The sequence below is a fragment of the Pleurodeles waltl genome, chromosome 4_2 (assembly GCF_031143425.1).
Source record: "Pleurodeles waltl isolate 20211129_DDA chromosome 4_2, aPleWal1.hap1.20221129, whole genome shotgun sequence".
Classification (NCBI taxonomy): Eukaryota; Metazoa; Chordata; class Amphibia; order Caudata; family Salamandridae; genus Pleurodeles; species Pleurodeles waltl.
Window position 1 is genome coordinate 867,866,009 of NC_090443.1, and position 16,229 is coordinate 867,882,237.

At 42.8% G+C, this 16,229-nt stretch overlaps 1 protein-coding gene across 2 annotated transcripts in view; it reads right to left on the reverse strand.

The window, feature by feature from the left end:
* Positions 1–12,387: 12,387 nt before the first annotated feature.
* The window catches only part of LOC138293413 (dynein light chain Tctex-type protein 2B-like), a 190,650-nt gene continuing 186,808 nt past the window's right edge, over positions 12,388–16,229 (reverse strand). For both annotated transcript variants that reach the window (XM_069232635.1, XM_069232636.1), the window contains exon 5: positions 12,388–15,830. In XM_069232635.1, the coding sequence (XP_069088736.1) occupies positions 15,483–15,830 (348 nt within the window). In that variant the 3' untranslated portion in view covers positions 12,388–15,482. The remainder of the gene's footprint in view (positions 15,831–16,229) is intronic.

The following is a 16,229-nucleotide window of genomic DNA, read 5'->3' on the forward strand; positions in this document are numbered from 1 at the left end:
CTCCCATACGAGAGTATATTATATTGCAAATACAAATACACTTTATACCTTGATTTGGCTTCCTGGGACACATGGAAATCGAATTTAAGGTCCTGAGTTTAGCACACAAATCCTTTAATAGCAATTAGCGACTCCTTTTCCAGTGAAAATGTACAACTTTATCACTCCCAACCTCTTTCTTTGGTTTTCCTGAGGCGTTCCTGATGCTCTATTGTTTCTTGTGAAAGACCAGAGGTGGAGGCCAATAATGTAGCTGGCTGGTTGCCTCTGGATGTGTACCATTGCCCAAGTGATTCTGGTGATATAGTGCTTTATAAACTAGTTTTTAAAGTATTCAATTATTCCATAAAACGTAGGTTCAAATTTGGTTTTAGTATGCTTTTATTGGCTTTGCGTGAAAATGTTTTATGTCTGAGGTAGCAACTTGTTTGGATGACAATAAGCTATCAATATATTCTTACTCTATCAGTTTAAAGCCATTCAAAGTAAATGTATACTCTAGATGTCACACTTGCTGTGTGAGGCATTTAGGAGAAAATTACCTAAGCCATAATAAATTTAATTTAGAAGAAAAGGAACGTCCCTGGGGAGTTGAGGGAGTGAAGACTAAGACACTGGGGGAGGTAGAAAGTGAAAACTAATCACTATTGGTCACCTGGAGGTGATGGCACCAGAGTTTATTGAAGACGTCACCTGTTAGGCATTCAGTGGTTCAGTGGTACCCACAGCATACACACTGTGAACTGATTGCAAAGAGAGCTGGAAGCAGGGTTCAGTAATGTTTTTCAGGTGTAACCGTGTTACATGTTCCAAACATAGGCTCCTAGTTCCAGTAGCCACTATACTATGCAAAATGCATGCAGCCGACTACAAAAGCGCCGGTCAGAATGTTGTCATCATTCAGAGTTTGGAAACATTGAGGTGGTAGTCAAAGGTGGTATGTGGCAAATGGAGAAGTAAGAGTGACCTATGGTTCCGAATTGGGCATCTAATAGGTAGACAAGTAATCTGGTGCACTCAGCAAACAGCAGAGGTTGAGGAATTCAGGCCAAGGACTCAAGGTCCCCGTTGTCAGTGGTGGATCAGAGCGCTACAACCTCAGCAATCTAAAGTGCTAGCCGGCTCTAGTACAGTATTGTGAACACGGGTAAATGCAACATTTTTAAGAACCTGGGGTAATACACTATGGCCCTCATTACGATTCCGGCGGGCGGCGGAGGCCGCCCGCCAGAATTCCGCCCTCCATAATACCGCTCCGCGGTCAGAAGACCGCGGAGGGTATTATGAGTTTTTCCCTGGGCTGGCGAGCGGTCTCCAAAAGACCGCCCGCCAGCCCAGGGAAAAACTCCCTTCCCACGAGGATGCCGGCTCGTAATAGAGCCGGCGGAGTGGGAAGGTGCGACGGGTGCTGTTGCACCCGTCGCGTATTTCACTGTCTGCAAGGCAGACAGTGAAATACATTTTGGGGCCCTCTTACGGGGGCCCCTGCAGTGCCCATGCCGTTGGCATGGGCACTGCAGGGGCCCCCAGGGGCCACGCGACTCCCCCTCCCGCCATCCGGTTCCCGGCGGGAGAACCGCCAGGAACTGGATGGCGGGAGGGGGAGTCGGAATCCCCAAGCCGGCGCAGCAAGCTGCGCCGGCTTGGAGGATTCCTTGGGGGCAGCGGGAAACCGGCGGGAGACCGCCGGTTTCCCTTCTCTGACCGCGGCTAAGCCGCCGCGGTCAGAATGCCCCGCGGGGCACCGCCGGCCTGTCGGCGGTGCCACCGCGTCCCGCGGCCCTGGCGGACGTAATCCGCCAGGGTTGTAATGACCACCTATATTCAGGAAAATAGTGGTTCACTTGAATAGTAATCAAAACTTAGAATAGTAAGTCTCTATTCTTCTCAGGGTGCGGTACACATTGTTTTAGATGCATGGTAAATAACTTATACATTTTAAGATTATTTTGTACCCAGAGCAAGAAATTAAAGCGCAGACAAAAATTACTGTGTAACAATTTATTCAATAAAATAGTATACATCGTTATTTTAGTGCTTTTATAAAGAGATCCAGTGCTCACATTCGTGAAAAAGAGGTGCAGTGAAAAAGCTGACACGGAGAAGTCAATGCATCAGAAATAAAAATACATTAGACTCCTAGTTTCTTCCATTATTTTTTTAAATTCAAAGAGTGGGGTCTATAAACGTCTACTGTTGACGGCATTTTGTCCTCAGTGAGCATCCGGTATCTGAGGGTAGAAAACAAAATTCTGCTAGGTGGGACTAAACAAGGCCTGTATAAAAGTCCATATGTCAAGAAAAAGGTCTTGCCTGGGAAGGACGTATACATTACAGGAATTAATTCTAGGGCATCATGAGTAGCATGAAAGAACATCATAGGAATCAATCCCAGGGCATCCTGGTTAGCCATATAAAAGAAAAAAGAGCTGTATGGGGTAAACCTATAATAGGTGAAATAGCTTCACAAATAGTACAAAGACTTACCCTGTGAATAATTAGAGGGGGTGCGGTCCTGGGGAGCTTCTGATGATTTAAGGCACTTCAGAGAAATGGCCCTGTGGATAATGTGACTGCCGAATTAGTCATTACATGCTAAAACTGAATTAAGCTAAAAATGAAGTACTTGGGAAAAGTGTCTCAACCTCCGGCAATCATATTATCCTCAGGGTCATATCTCTAAAGTACTTTTAACCATGCATCCCAAACTATTTGTAACGCTCCCTAAGAAGAATAGACTTACTATGCTTATGTTTTATTAATATCAAAGTGAATCATTGGTTTCTTGAATAGAGTGTAATACCCCTGGTTCCCAAACTTTTTGGGTTCACTCTTGTTAGTGCCGTAATTCCTGGTCTGAAGGGACCTGACAGATATGTTTCAGGCTGGCAGGCGTATAATTAAAATATGGTGAAGATAGGTCTGTTGCCAAAAAGAGCTGCGCAAAGTATGGAAAACAATATTTTAAATAGCTGATGCTTATTTTGTACGTCAACAGTGATTTGCCCCTCCATGCATAGATTTATTTAACAAAACGAAGAATTTTGTACCCTCTTTACCTGGTTTATCAAACTGCTGCCTCTTCTAAGCACTTTATCTCTCTCACAGATTTGACTTCCTGGTGTTTTACCATAAGAGGACTGTGATATGGTTGAAGGCCTGTTGCCTCAAAACTTCTACTACCTTGTTTAACACACGAGGCCTCCACTAAGCTGGTTAATGCCAATTATCTCCATCACCTAATGTTCACATCATGTTAGAGTGCACCTTCAAATATTTAAGCCTCACAGAAGGAATTTCAAATACTCTAACCTGAAGTTATAGCTGTAGATCCTTGTCTCAGCCAATACATTGCGAGATAGTATGTACTGGTACGAATTATATGAGTTCCTACATACCATTCCTTTCATTAATTTATTTATGTGTGTATTTCGGGTTTTTGTAAAGGGGTTATGTAACCTTGCAGCTACTTCATAGTGCTAGATTAGAAGCCGAAGTGGAAGGAAGTTAGATTGAAGTCAGTGAAGGGAACACCTCAGTCTGATATCCTTGTGGGATGAGTTCAGTTAAGTGTAAGCCAGAAAATCCCTGTTTCCAAGTTCTTCCTAAAATGCATGTAGTTGGGTTCTGTTAGCAGGTAATGGTGTTCCAAAACCCTTTGGCCACCTAAGATAATTCCTAAATGTTTCAGCCATTTGAAAGCACTTTGTAAGATTAGGTGAGCAGTTTTGTGTGGGTCACGATGCGGTGCCAATTTCTGAAGAAAGTCTGGCCTCTTACTCCAGCAAGCTTTGTGTGCACTGGAGAGAGCTTTGAATTTAATTCTTACCTCCACTGGGAGCTAGAGGAGAGCATTCATGGCTGCTATGATGTGCTTTTTCTTTCTTTAATCTGTAATTCTTCTCAGTTTCTTCAGAAGTTGTGTCATTGCAAGGCTTCTCATTACCTCATCTTGGAGGTCCTTTTAGAGGAGACAGAGCAGCTTCTGAAACAAGCAGAACTGCATTATTATACTCTTGTTTACCACGTTCACTAGGGGTCAAAATGGAATGTGCAGTCAAACATGATTCCCAGGTTCTTCCCTTTTACAGTAGTTGGAGGAGTTTGAGTTATTTTTGAAGACCTAGTCAAACATATTTGGTTTGAAACTACTTCTCCAAGTGCCATGACCTCTGTCTTGGATCCTTTCATGCGCAAGAGGTTGTCTTTCATCCAGCACAATACACAATTCAAGCATACTGTGATGCTTTTCTAGTTGTGTAGCCCATTTTTCAGCTGGAAATGGATTTGAGTGTAAACAGCATACATCTGGATAGGGGCGAACTCTGAGGGAGTGCATTGTTTCATAAAGAAGAGTGATTCAAAGGCTCTGATTCTGACATGTTGGCTGTGGTTTGATAGGAAGTATGTGATCCATAACAAAGCAGTTACAGAAACGAAAAGCTGGCTCATTCCTCAAGCCATTTTGAAGGTACCTTATGGTTCACAATACCGTAGGCTGCTGATAGGTGGAAAAGCATAAGGTCCATGAGTCTGGTGTGTCAAAGGTTTTTCCCACTTGTGTGTCTATGGAAACATTATTTAATTCGTATGGGTCCCTATTCTTATTTTTATCCAAAGAAAGGAGTTCTTTGATAACGTTCAAAACAGATTCTGTGCCCTCAAACACCTGAAACTGTATTCATGATCAAGAAATGTGTTGTTCTTGGAGTTGTGTTGTAATATCCCTGCTGCCAGGTGGTAAGAAGACAACTTCCTTGGGTCATTGGTTGATTCCTTTGACTTCCGAAGGAAGGCATTAATCATGAAAGTCAGCTTCGATTGTAGGGATGGCAAGAATGTTTCCATGAAGGCAGCTGGACATGGCTTAGCTGGAGCCCTAGAAGCAGCTTTTGTTTTGTGGGTTGAGATTGTTACTGCCTTCTGTCTCGTAGGACTGAATGATGAGAAAATAGAATGTAGAGATGACAGGGTCATCTGTGGGTGCAGAGACTGGGTTGAGTTGCAGGACATGGAGTCTTGGATTTCTGAGATTTTGTATTTAAAAAAAACTCAGGAGTGCCTTGTAGTGCTGTCTGAATGCACCAGAGGTGTTTTTCTTGACATCTGGATGTATCATCTTTTGGGAGCATTGGGATCACATGTTGGAGTCTGTCAGACAGCTCTGTATTTGTGGATACCAGTCATTATATAGTGGTATTAATTGACTGGGTTGTCCTGTGTGTAGGGAAATGGGTTGATGTAGTTTCTTGACATGTCTGTATGCATGGGCTTGCTGTGGAATGTTAAGTTGGATGTTGTGGAATGTGATTATGCGTGAAATGTTGGGGCCTGTGTGCTCAGGTGAACCTGGCAGTTGGTTGCTGTTGAAGAAGGATGGAGCCCTGATGAAAGTTATTGATGTCTTCTCAGCAACTAAAGATCTACCATGGAATGAAGAAAGTGCCACCTACCTGCTTGTCTCATGTAAGTGAAGGAATGCACCTAATTTTCACCCTTCCCACATGATCTGAGATGTAAATAAACCTACAACTCAAACTTTACCATGAATAACTTTGGGGTACCATCACACAGTGCTTATTGCAGCTCCAGGAATTTTGACAGTCTATTAGAGGAGACTGAAGCACTCTCATTCTCACACTTCTCTTCACCCACCACAACAGGCTAATGGATGAAGATAACTAACTTCAACCCCGTCTCGTACAGACTCTGTGGTGAGGCTTTGATATATTCCAACCTCAGTCACATAGTTCCTACAAGTGACACATACACAATTTCCAGCCCTACCCATTCTAGGCTCCTAGATTAGATACACACATTCTTTCCAACCCCATTTCATAACCCCCATTAACAAGGGGGTAGACAAAGAAACACCACTTTTACCTGATTGAAAATATGCTTGAGCGGACTTCCTGAGGCTGGATTAAAGATTCATGGAGCTCTCCTTCAGTTTAAATCCCAGGGGTGGTGCAGCCCTGTGTGGACCCCTGGTGAAAGGGAGAAACTCATAGCTTGGTCGCTGATGCTAATTCCAGTGTACCCTGGAAACTACACCGGTTCAGCAGATGAGCCGTGGAGAAACAAAAATCTCCAGAGTTTCATATGAGGATTTTAAACGTGATACCTGAAAAACACAATTCCTCAACACCATTCTTCTTTTATTCCTGTGCTACACCGTCTTCAAAGAGAGCAGGCTTTTATTCGCACCAGCTTCAGCTCAGGAAAAGGAGGAACTCCATGCAGTTTTCTGATATGCCATCATATAAAAGAGGGATTGCAAAGATGTTTACATCTAACTTGTTTACAAAAACGCGTGTTCCTTTATTTCAGGAGGTAGCAAACACATTTATCCTGTCCGCCATATTACAATCCCCAACGGGATTGTATCCCCAATGTGACGGATATCCCGTCTGCCGTATTATGATTGTCATATCATATAATGGGATCCTAATACAGCAGACGGGATATACGTCACGTTTGTGACGGAGTAACCCCATCCGCCAAACTCTAAATCAGGCCCTTAGTCTGGAGACACTGTGGCCATTTTGAATCCCTGGGTATTACCTTGTCACCCACCGTGTCTTTGCTGGGCAATCATGAAACAGTGTTGCTGCAGTCAGGACCTTCCTACGTGGCCCTCAGATTTCCTTTACCAATAACCAAATGTTTCATTAAAATTTTATAGAAGGACTTAGGGAATACCGAGACGTACTTCTGAAAGTTGTTCGGTTGGGAGAAACTAACATTGAACTATTGTGAACTTTTACATGAACTCTTCTAAGACTGAGTTTATAAATTTCTACTAAAGGTTTTCCCACGACAGAACAGGGAGGATTCTTTAGCCTGGACTGTGCCATTAGAATATTAACATTGTTTATTATTTAGCAGTGCAACAAAGTCAAGTAGGAACTATAATGCTTTTTCAATAGAGTACGTAGTGACAAAGCCTGAGGTAGTGATTCAAGTCATAGGGAGAGGTGCTAGTGAACATATATTTAAAGTACTCCTTCTTTGGATGTTTAGTTTTCAGGACTTACACAATCTGTATCGAGGTATAAGGAATTGTTTACATAGAGAAACTTTAAGGTACTATATCCATTCACTATGTCAGTTAAGCCTATAGCTAGCCACTGCATCCTGCAGTCATCGTTGACCAGCAGATGTGTGTGCTGGAGTCCAGTGTTTCTGCATACTCCAGTATCCTATTGCCTAATCCCCTTTCCCTGTTACTACCACTGACCCCGATTTTCCTGTGTATGTGGCATTGATGGAGGTGGTGAGGAACAGAGTAGTGCATCACTCCTGTTGGATATATTCTGAAATTGATGGTTAGAGATATCACCAAGGCACCACGTGGTGCTTGATGGCATTCATGCACTGCCCCAAAACTGTTGGGGACCTTCTAACTGTGGAATGAAATTTAGATTTCAAAAGAAGATTAAAATCACCACACAGGAGATCATATAGATTTGAAACAACGATTAAACTCGACACACACAAGAAGATTAAAATCTCAACTCACAAGCAAGGCCAAACGTTTCACTTCCATTGGAGGAATTAGTATCTTTACCTAAGATTCTCCATCAGTGGGAAAAACACAATAGTTTCAGTTGCTCTAAAGCTAGTATGCCTGAGGTAGTTTTGCCCGAATATGAACCTCCAGCAGAGGCTTTACAACTTCCTTCTAAAATCCACGAAACCTATTTTAATATTTTGATAGAGCTATGAGTGTAGAAAGGTGTAAGGGTCAGTGCCTTATACTATCACTCTATTGCAATCTTTTCCAGTTTTGTGAAAGCTCCATAGAACAGTCTCCAGGTCTTCAAGCAAATGTTATTATATCTTGACTGCTAGACCTTTTGACTTGTTTCATATAATACTCAGCAGAATTAGCCTTCACTGAAGACTTTATGCCTGGGTCCCTCCACCCTGCCATTCCAGACAAGGAGACCATAAAAGGACTTATATAAGCCTCAGAGCTCACTTCTAAACAGTGTTTCATATGACAGTGCCTCCAACTATGACTTCTCTCTCTTGCTTTTTCTTAAGTACAACTGTCAATTACCCAAATAGAACATTCTGAACATAAACACTGCATTTACTCTGCCTCAACATTCTAGTCAGTTAGCTACAGCCTCCTGATCAGCCACACAGCTAGTGCACAACACTCATCAGCAATACAGTCAAAAAACCCTTTCAAACCCCACGCCACATGAACACTTGTATTATGACACTGGCAGTGCAAAGATGGTTTCAAATAAGGAAGTAATTGTATCTGATGCCCATGTCCAGATGAAATAGATAAATAAAATCCACGCAGAAAACAGATATTTCTGCACATCCACACATGTAAGTGATCATCCTAGAGCACTAAAGTTCTATACCTAAGAATAAAACGGGATGCAAATGAACATAAACATTTACAAAACATATCTGTAAACTTGAGAACATGAGATATACTTTGCAGTTTACTAATGTAATTCCGACGTATTGTAATTTCTACTGGACACTGTCCAAAGAAACGAGAATAGGATTCAAATAAAAAAGAATTGAAAATGGATCACATGTATTTCAGAAAGAGGCACTCAGGCCCTCATTACGACTTTGGCTTTCAATTTCATTGCCCACCAAAGCCAAACCCGCCAGACGACTGCCAGTGCTGGTGGTCAGCAGACTGCCATATTACGAGTGGTGGCTGCTCACCACCATTTTTGAGGCAGAAAGCAGCCATCATTCGTTCTAGCGGTCAGTGGTGCACCGCCACACCAGCATGATTCCACCCACCGTATTACGAACAGTAATACGGCTCGGCGGTGTCCTGCTGGCGTGGTGGTGAGGGAAGACCGCCAGGACCCATCCCCTCCTGGACATCCTTCTCATCTCAGAAGGTAAGTGAACATCCGTAAGGGAAGGAGGGAAGGGGTCTGTGTGTTTGGGTGCGTGTGTGCGGAGGGGGGATGGTGAATGCATGCATGTATGCGAATGAACGTGAATGGGTGTGTGCGTGTATGTGCGCGTGTATGGGGGTGTCTGAGTGGATGCATGCGAGTGAGTGGGAGTGTCTGAGTGGATGCATGCAAGTGAGTGGGGGTGTCAGAGTGGATGTATGCGTGTGCTGCATGTGTGCGCATGTGCATGCATGCGTGCATGAAGGGGCGGTTCGTGAGTGTGGATGGGTGGGGGGGATGTGTGCATGTGTGGGGACATGTGTGTATGTGTGTGCCGGTGACAGGAATGGAGATTCCTGTCGTCGGGTGTGTGACCGCCAGGGTTTCTGTGGCGGGGTCACCGCCAAGGAAAGCCTGGCGGTTTGCAACCGCGTAATTGGGGCGGCGGACTGTGACCTGCACCGGATGGGAGAAAGTCACTGCCGGCCGCGGCAGTGCAGCCGCACCAGCGGGCCAGGTGGAGTTGTTGAGGTTTGGCTTCAGCCAAACCCCACAACTCCTAATACCGCCGGCTCTGCGTGAGGCAGCCACAGCGAGTCTGGCAGTTTCAAGACCTCCTGACTCATAATGAGGGCCTCAGTCTTATCTTTGCGGAGTTTATTGTTTGAATTTATTGTTATTATTCAGGCATAACAGTAAAAAGCGCAATCGCCATACCATTCAAAGTGCAAAAACCTATTACAGTGTCTTGTGAGCAGGCAGAGGCGGTGTTGGTGGAATATGATTGAAATTGTGGTTCTCACTTCCATCTGCAATGTTGGTTGTTAAGGTGTTTTGATTTGAGGGAGATGACAGTTGCAACATGTCTGGAAGAGTTTTTAAATGAGACAGTACGCTGTACATCTTTCTTTAAGAAACATCTTCAGTCATCTTCAAGAAATGTTATTGTATCTCTCATTGTGGCTCACCCTAGATTCTTCAGACAATTATTGGTCTCTGTGGGCTGCCCAGAACCAGCGTGCTTCCTGATACCTGCCTGCTGTTGACAACTGTTGGATCCTCACTGCTCTTGGCCGCTCATTCCATGCGCTGCTTGCTGTCCAGAATCCATTACCTGCTATATCATTGGTGCCATATTTCTGGTGACCAAATCTTTGATCAGCAGTTCCAACTGGAGTGGAAAGCATGGTACCTTCCAACTCTTCTCCTGCGATTTGCTGAGCAGCAATCAGGTCTCAAATTGTAAGTAAGGCTGAGAGATTAGTTGTTTGGCAACGGAAGGAGTCAACTGCAAAAGAGTGCAGGGTGTGTTCCAAATCCTTTATTCCGGTTTGCCAAGCAATGGTTCACCAAGCAACTAGCAGGCCTTGATATGGAAGCAAAGCTGAGCATGAGGTGGCCCAGCAACAGCACGAGTTTCAGTAATGTCATAGGAGCTATGAAACTGTTTCTTGCAGTGGAATAGAGTGTGTTCCAATTTTTTTTTTCTACAGTTGTCTGGCACAATTTGAGAGTTTGACACCCTCAAAACACTGGTCTATTATGGCATATTGACATCACACTACTTACATCCTATGCTCATTGTCGTGATGTGCACAGCTAATGCCCCCATTGTCGGTGATTCTTGTCTGTTGCCATCCATTCAATTAAGGACATGTATTTAAATTTTTTGTCAGTTACTGAGACTTACGGTGTGAGCGTCTCCAGACACGTGTTAAGAGCTGGTATTTGGACACAATCCGAGTTCAATTCATCTTAGGACAAAATTTGTTTTAGATTTATTAATATTTTTCTCACTTATCCAGCATAACTATTTTATAATAAAACACTGTAGTGTACATTTCCCGTTTTTTAGGAATCTACCTGCAGTGGATCTTAATTCTATTGTTTCTCAACAAATCTGCACAAGGAAAGATTTAGTGGTGTATATTGAATGTTTAGGTATTTGTTGTGCTGTGCAACTATGCAATCTGTGAGCCTGGCTCTATAATTTTTGGAATGTTCAGAGGATCCACCAGTTGTTTGAAGACATTGGTTTGATGCCTTTGAAATCTACTTATGTGCTATTGGAGACCCTACATTTAGACCAGAACGGCAGAAGTAGTCGCTTCTTCACCCATGAAGGGAGGGTCATTTTCAAACATTTACCCTTGATTGGCCCTAATTGTTAATGAAGAGCTGGATGTTTTCCAAGAAGTGGTGAAAAAGTTAGAAGTTAGTTCTGATGTTTTGCTGAGCTTAGTGGTTCTCAGGCACAAATTCTTCAGGAGCTATTAATTTCAAGGACAAAAGTGTAGGCTCTTACGTCACTGCACTATGTTGACTCATTGCAAAATGGTCAATTGGGGGAATATTTTAATCATCTAGTATGAGTCCAATTTATAAATCACTGTTCTGATGAAGGCAATTAACAGAAACATTTATCCATGGAGAATCCATTATTGGAGCAATCAGCATTGCTAACAGTATTGAGACTTCACATATCTCTTCACATATCTCACCCTGAGTGTGGAGACTCCCCCACGACTGCGGGACCTCCACCATGAGTGTGGAGATCCTTTGTGAATCAGGCCCTTAGCGTTCCTACTCACTCCCTCCAAATATTGAGTTGCCCTCTGACCCTTGAGGTAAGTTAGGAATAAATGAGATAAAGTCTTTAAACTCATTATCGTCATATCGGTATGCAGTAGTCTCAGCTGACTACTATTCTAAGTGACCAGAGGTCAGATTTTTATGGGATTCCAACATTTTGAACGTTGTTGAATTTTTTTAAGATGTGTTTTCTAGGGAGGTTTCTCAGAATGCTTAATATCTGACAATGGCATTCAGTTCGTGAACAAGAGGTTTTTCTTATATCTGCAAGTATGCAGCATTTGAGGAGTTTGCTTTATCACCCCGAACAAATGCTTTAGTTGAAAAGATGAACTTGGTGGTGGAGGAGCGTGTACAATGGGCACTTTTCAACAAGAGGAATGTGATCAGATCAGCTAGATCAGTGATATGGTTCTATTGTACCACACCAGACACTGCACCATGAGTATAACCTTTCCAGCTTTTGAGAGGAAGGAAACCTGTTTCTAGACTTTGTGTGGATAACGGAGTAATTGGATCATGATGGTGCAGTCTCAGATTTGGGTTGTGTGGTTAGGACCAAGATATAGCACACTCTAAGCAGAAATGGGATTTCAGCAGGAGAAAGAGTACAATAGGTAAACGTTTTAATGCTAGTGATGCTGTGTGTGTGTCAGAAAAACTGATCACATTGCTAAGGGATATCCCAAATTTGGCAATCTGTTTGTGGTTGACAAAGCCTGTGGTAATTCTGTTGGAGTCAATGGTTAACATTGGTGGAGCCTGGAGAAGTTGGTTAAGGTGGAACAATGTCATGGCAAGTGGGTGTGTGAGGATGAGAGCATGCATCTGGCATCCACAGCTGATGTCATTCCAAGCAGCGGGAATACACATTTGTGTAGACCTCCACTCTGATTCATGCGTTGAATTTATTTTTCATATGCTTTATTTACTATGTCACTTCCTGATGTTGACAGGATTCTTATGTTTTATTTCTATATACTTTAGTTGTATACACTATACACCTTTCTGTCTTTGCTTAGTTTGATTTTCTTCAAAGGGGAATGCTACATAGGGCCTTATGAACTGTCAGATGGGGTGCTGGTGGAATGTGAGTGAAATGCAGGTTCTCACTTCCATCTCTGATGTTGAGTTGTTTTTTATAATTTTCGGATTTGGTGTGCATCTGAAAGTGGGCAACGTAAGGGGTGGCAATATTACATCTGCTCTGTGGGGGGAGCAGTTGACTCCACACTTCCCTTGGCACCAAACTGGTGTTAAAGATTTTGAAAGATACACCTAAAGACTAGGGATGAGGGCCAACACTCAATAAAGAAGCCCCATTAGGGGCTGGGGCAAGGTTAGAGCAGGTATTGACACCAAAAGGATTCAAAACAATAGGGCATTATTAGAATATTCTATCTGGGTGATGTGATGTTGGGAACTGTGATAAAAATCTTTCAAGACCTCCCAGACAAATTTAATTTAAGTCGTAATCAATTTTTTTGTTACCTACAGTTGAGACACCCCCATATGTCTTGGGATTTAAAGATCTCTCTGACATTAACCCCTTAGAAGCAAACTTATTGTCAGTTGAGTTAGGAGACCATATTTTCACACACATTTATCAAACTCTAGTTATTAACACTGCTGACTCATTTGACACATTGCATCAGGAATGGGAGAATCATTTAGATCCACATTCAGATGAGGACTGTCGGAGGCCAGGACATCCCAACAGGAATCTGCTATCACGTCAAGGTACCACCTGATTCGACTAAAGTACTTAGGGGCTGATTTAAGAGGCCCCAGTGCCTCCTTGCGCCACATTAGGATTTTTTTTTTAACGCTAATGTGCCCCAACGAGGCCAAAATCACCACCAGATTTACAAAGATGCACACTGCATAATGTATGCAAAGGGGGCGTTCCCCTGTTAGGCAGGCCAAAAACATGGTGCAAAGAAATCCAAGAGATTTATTTACGTCATTTTTTTTGGCACTTTTAACACCTGCTCAGAGCAGGTGTTACAAAGAGGCACACCATTGTTTTCAATGGGCCTCAATGAGCTTTGCAGGATTAGCGTCAACATTTTTGAAGCTAGTCTTGCAAAGCTCCGAACTAGAGTCAAAAACGTTGACACTAGTTTCCCTAACTACTGCCATGTTGCGCCGTATCCTAGATATGGTGCACACATGGTGGCGTTGGGGGGCGCTAAGGGGCGTAAGGAAAATGGCGCTGCTCTAGGTGCAGTGCCATTTTCTTTAAATCAGGCCCTTAAAGTATATATTACACAATACCAATTATGGAGAAGTGGTGCGGTGGAGTCTTTGACATATCTTAGGGACCTATTCCACACAATATGGGGATGCAGTATGATCAGCCCCTTTTGCGAGGGAGTCCTTTTTTATTTGGGCTTAGCGTTAGGCTAGAAATTGTCAGTTAACCTTAAAATACTACTGGTGGCAAAAAGGGATATTTCTCATTGATTGAAGGAGAAGGACTCCCTTTCGGCAGAGGAATGGAGGAGGGGCATTGACCAATGTAAACGATTTATATCGCTACAGGGTGCGCTCCTAAATATTATCACATTTGGAATACTTGGTGCCAGTATCTTGGGACTGTTCTGGACCCGGTTGGGCTTGTGATTGGGATATTGGATGGGGAATTTTATAGGTACGGGGCCCAGAAATAGAAAGCAATATGTATGGTTGGACTGCTGGACGCTTTGATTTTCTGGTTCAATTGTGAGCTGCTAGCATTGATATTGTCAAGATGTACGCATCTCCTTTCATCTGCAAGAAGTCGTTTTTTCACTCTCATCATGGATCACTACAGTTCTCCTCCACATGCTCTTCAGAAAGAGCCTGATCTTCGCAGAGTTTATTGTTGCAGTTTACTCTTATTATTCAGAAGTGCCAGTATTCAGAGCAATGGCAATACCATTCAAAATGCAAATAGCTAAAAGTGCATCACATGTTCATCTTAATGAGGCAGTCTTCCTGATGACTGCAGGGTACAAACAGACTACCTAAACCCTCTATATTAGAAACTTGTAAATCCCGATTCTTTCAGAAATAGGAATTAACATTCGAATTGGGCGGAAAGTCACACGCCTGGGTTGTTTTCCAAACACAGATTCCACTAGGAAAACCGTGTAAAATGTGGGCAGGAGAAAGTGGCTGTAATAGGAGAACACCAGAAATTGTGCAAAACACTGATTAACTAGTTTTGCCTACTCCATGTATAAAAAACTCATAATAGTGCTGGAGTATTGCTCACAGTAATTATCATATCCTGCCATATTAATAATTCTGCACCAGAGTTAGTGTCGGGGCTCACAATGAGCCTCTTAGAGACAAAATTGAGAGATACAGGAGGGAATGAGAGCGGGAGGGGTAGACATCTTCTCGGCAGCTCAATGTCTAACAGCGAGGATGCTTTATTGTTGCTGGTAGCCACTTTAAATTTTAAATTTCTCTAAAATTCGAAGTTCGAGCAAAAGAGGTAGATTTGAGAAGTAGTTTTTTAATGCAAGCTCCCTTTTAGCATCCTACATGGCCCCCTTTCATCCTGCTCATGTGATATGTCAATCGTGATTTCATGTACCGTTTCACCGTTTCCACTAAGAATAATGGTCTAATGACACTGATGAAGAAGTGTTCTTTGGGTGGTAGGACACATTTCTCAGTGAGAGTCTAGCGGACTGTTAGAGACAGGTTGTAAAGCTGTTAGTGAAAAGAAAAAAATGCCACTTTTCTCACTTAATGATGTCTCATCAACAATCACCACTACAAGGATTCCTAGTGTCTCTTTGTCTGATGGTGTCTAGTTGTGTTTTGCAACTCATTGGGACGTCATTCACTGGCCCTTGTGAACAGAGTCTGATGATTTCAGCAGGTGCCAGGGTGGCTACTTAGACTTCCTTAATAACTTAACATAGTATGAAGTACTGCAATTTGTTATTTAGGATGCCAACAGCATCAGCTTGAAGTGAGATCAATTGACAAGATTGGGCAAGGAAATTACTCCACATACACAGCATACACTGAAACAACGCAGAACATTGTTTTGTTAACATAGCTACAGGATGTGAAATTATCTGAGTGCGGATCCCAGAGACACTGGCTGGTGACCATGATATCTTCTGAATCATTGCTTCCGATGGTGACGCTACAGATGAGCTTGTAACGGGGTGGGGTGGCTCGCTTCACCATGTTTTTGATCTCATCACACAACTTTGTGGTGAGGGTGGCACATGTCTCGGGGTCATAGGAAACAGCAGAAAGCCTGGATGGTAAATATTCTCCAATCAGCCGCTCCGCTTCAGAAGAAGGGAATTTTTCTTTTGGAATAGCAGAGCCAACAGGAACCTGTTACCAAGAGACAATATTTCAATTTATTTAAAAAAAACAGTATAAACCCAAATTTAAGAAGTAAGGAAATTTACATTTAACAACAGTAATAAAGAACACTTTAGGAGATGCGAAAATGCAAGGCAGTTATTTCATAAATTTGTGCACACGTTAGAGAGAATAGAAAATGTTAACCCTGTGCCCCCACTACCAGTTGACAAATATAAACTTTAAAACCTTTTTTCTGAAACACAATTGGCTAACAAAAGATAAACACATTAGGGGTTATTACAACTTTGGAGGAGGTGTTAATCTGTCCCAAAAGTGACGGTAAAGTGACGGATATACCACCAGCCGTATTACGAGTCCATTATATCCTATGGAACTCGTAATACGGCTGGTGGTATATCCGTCACA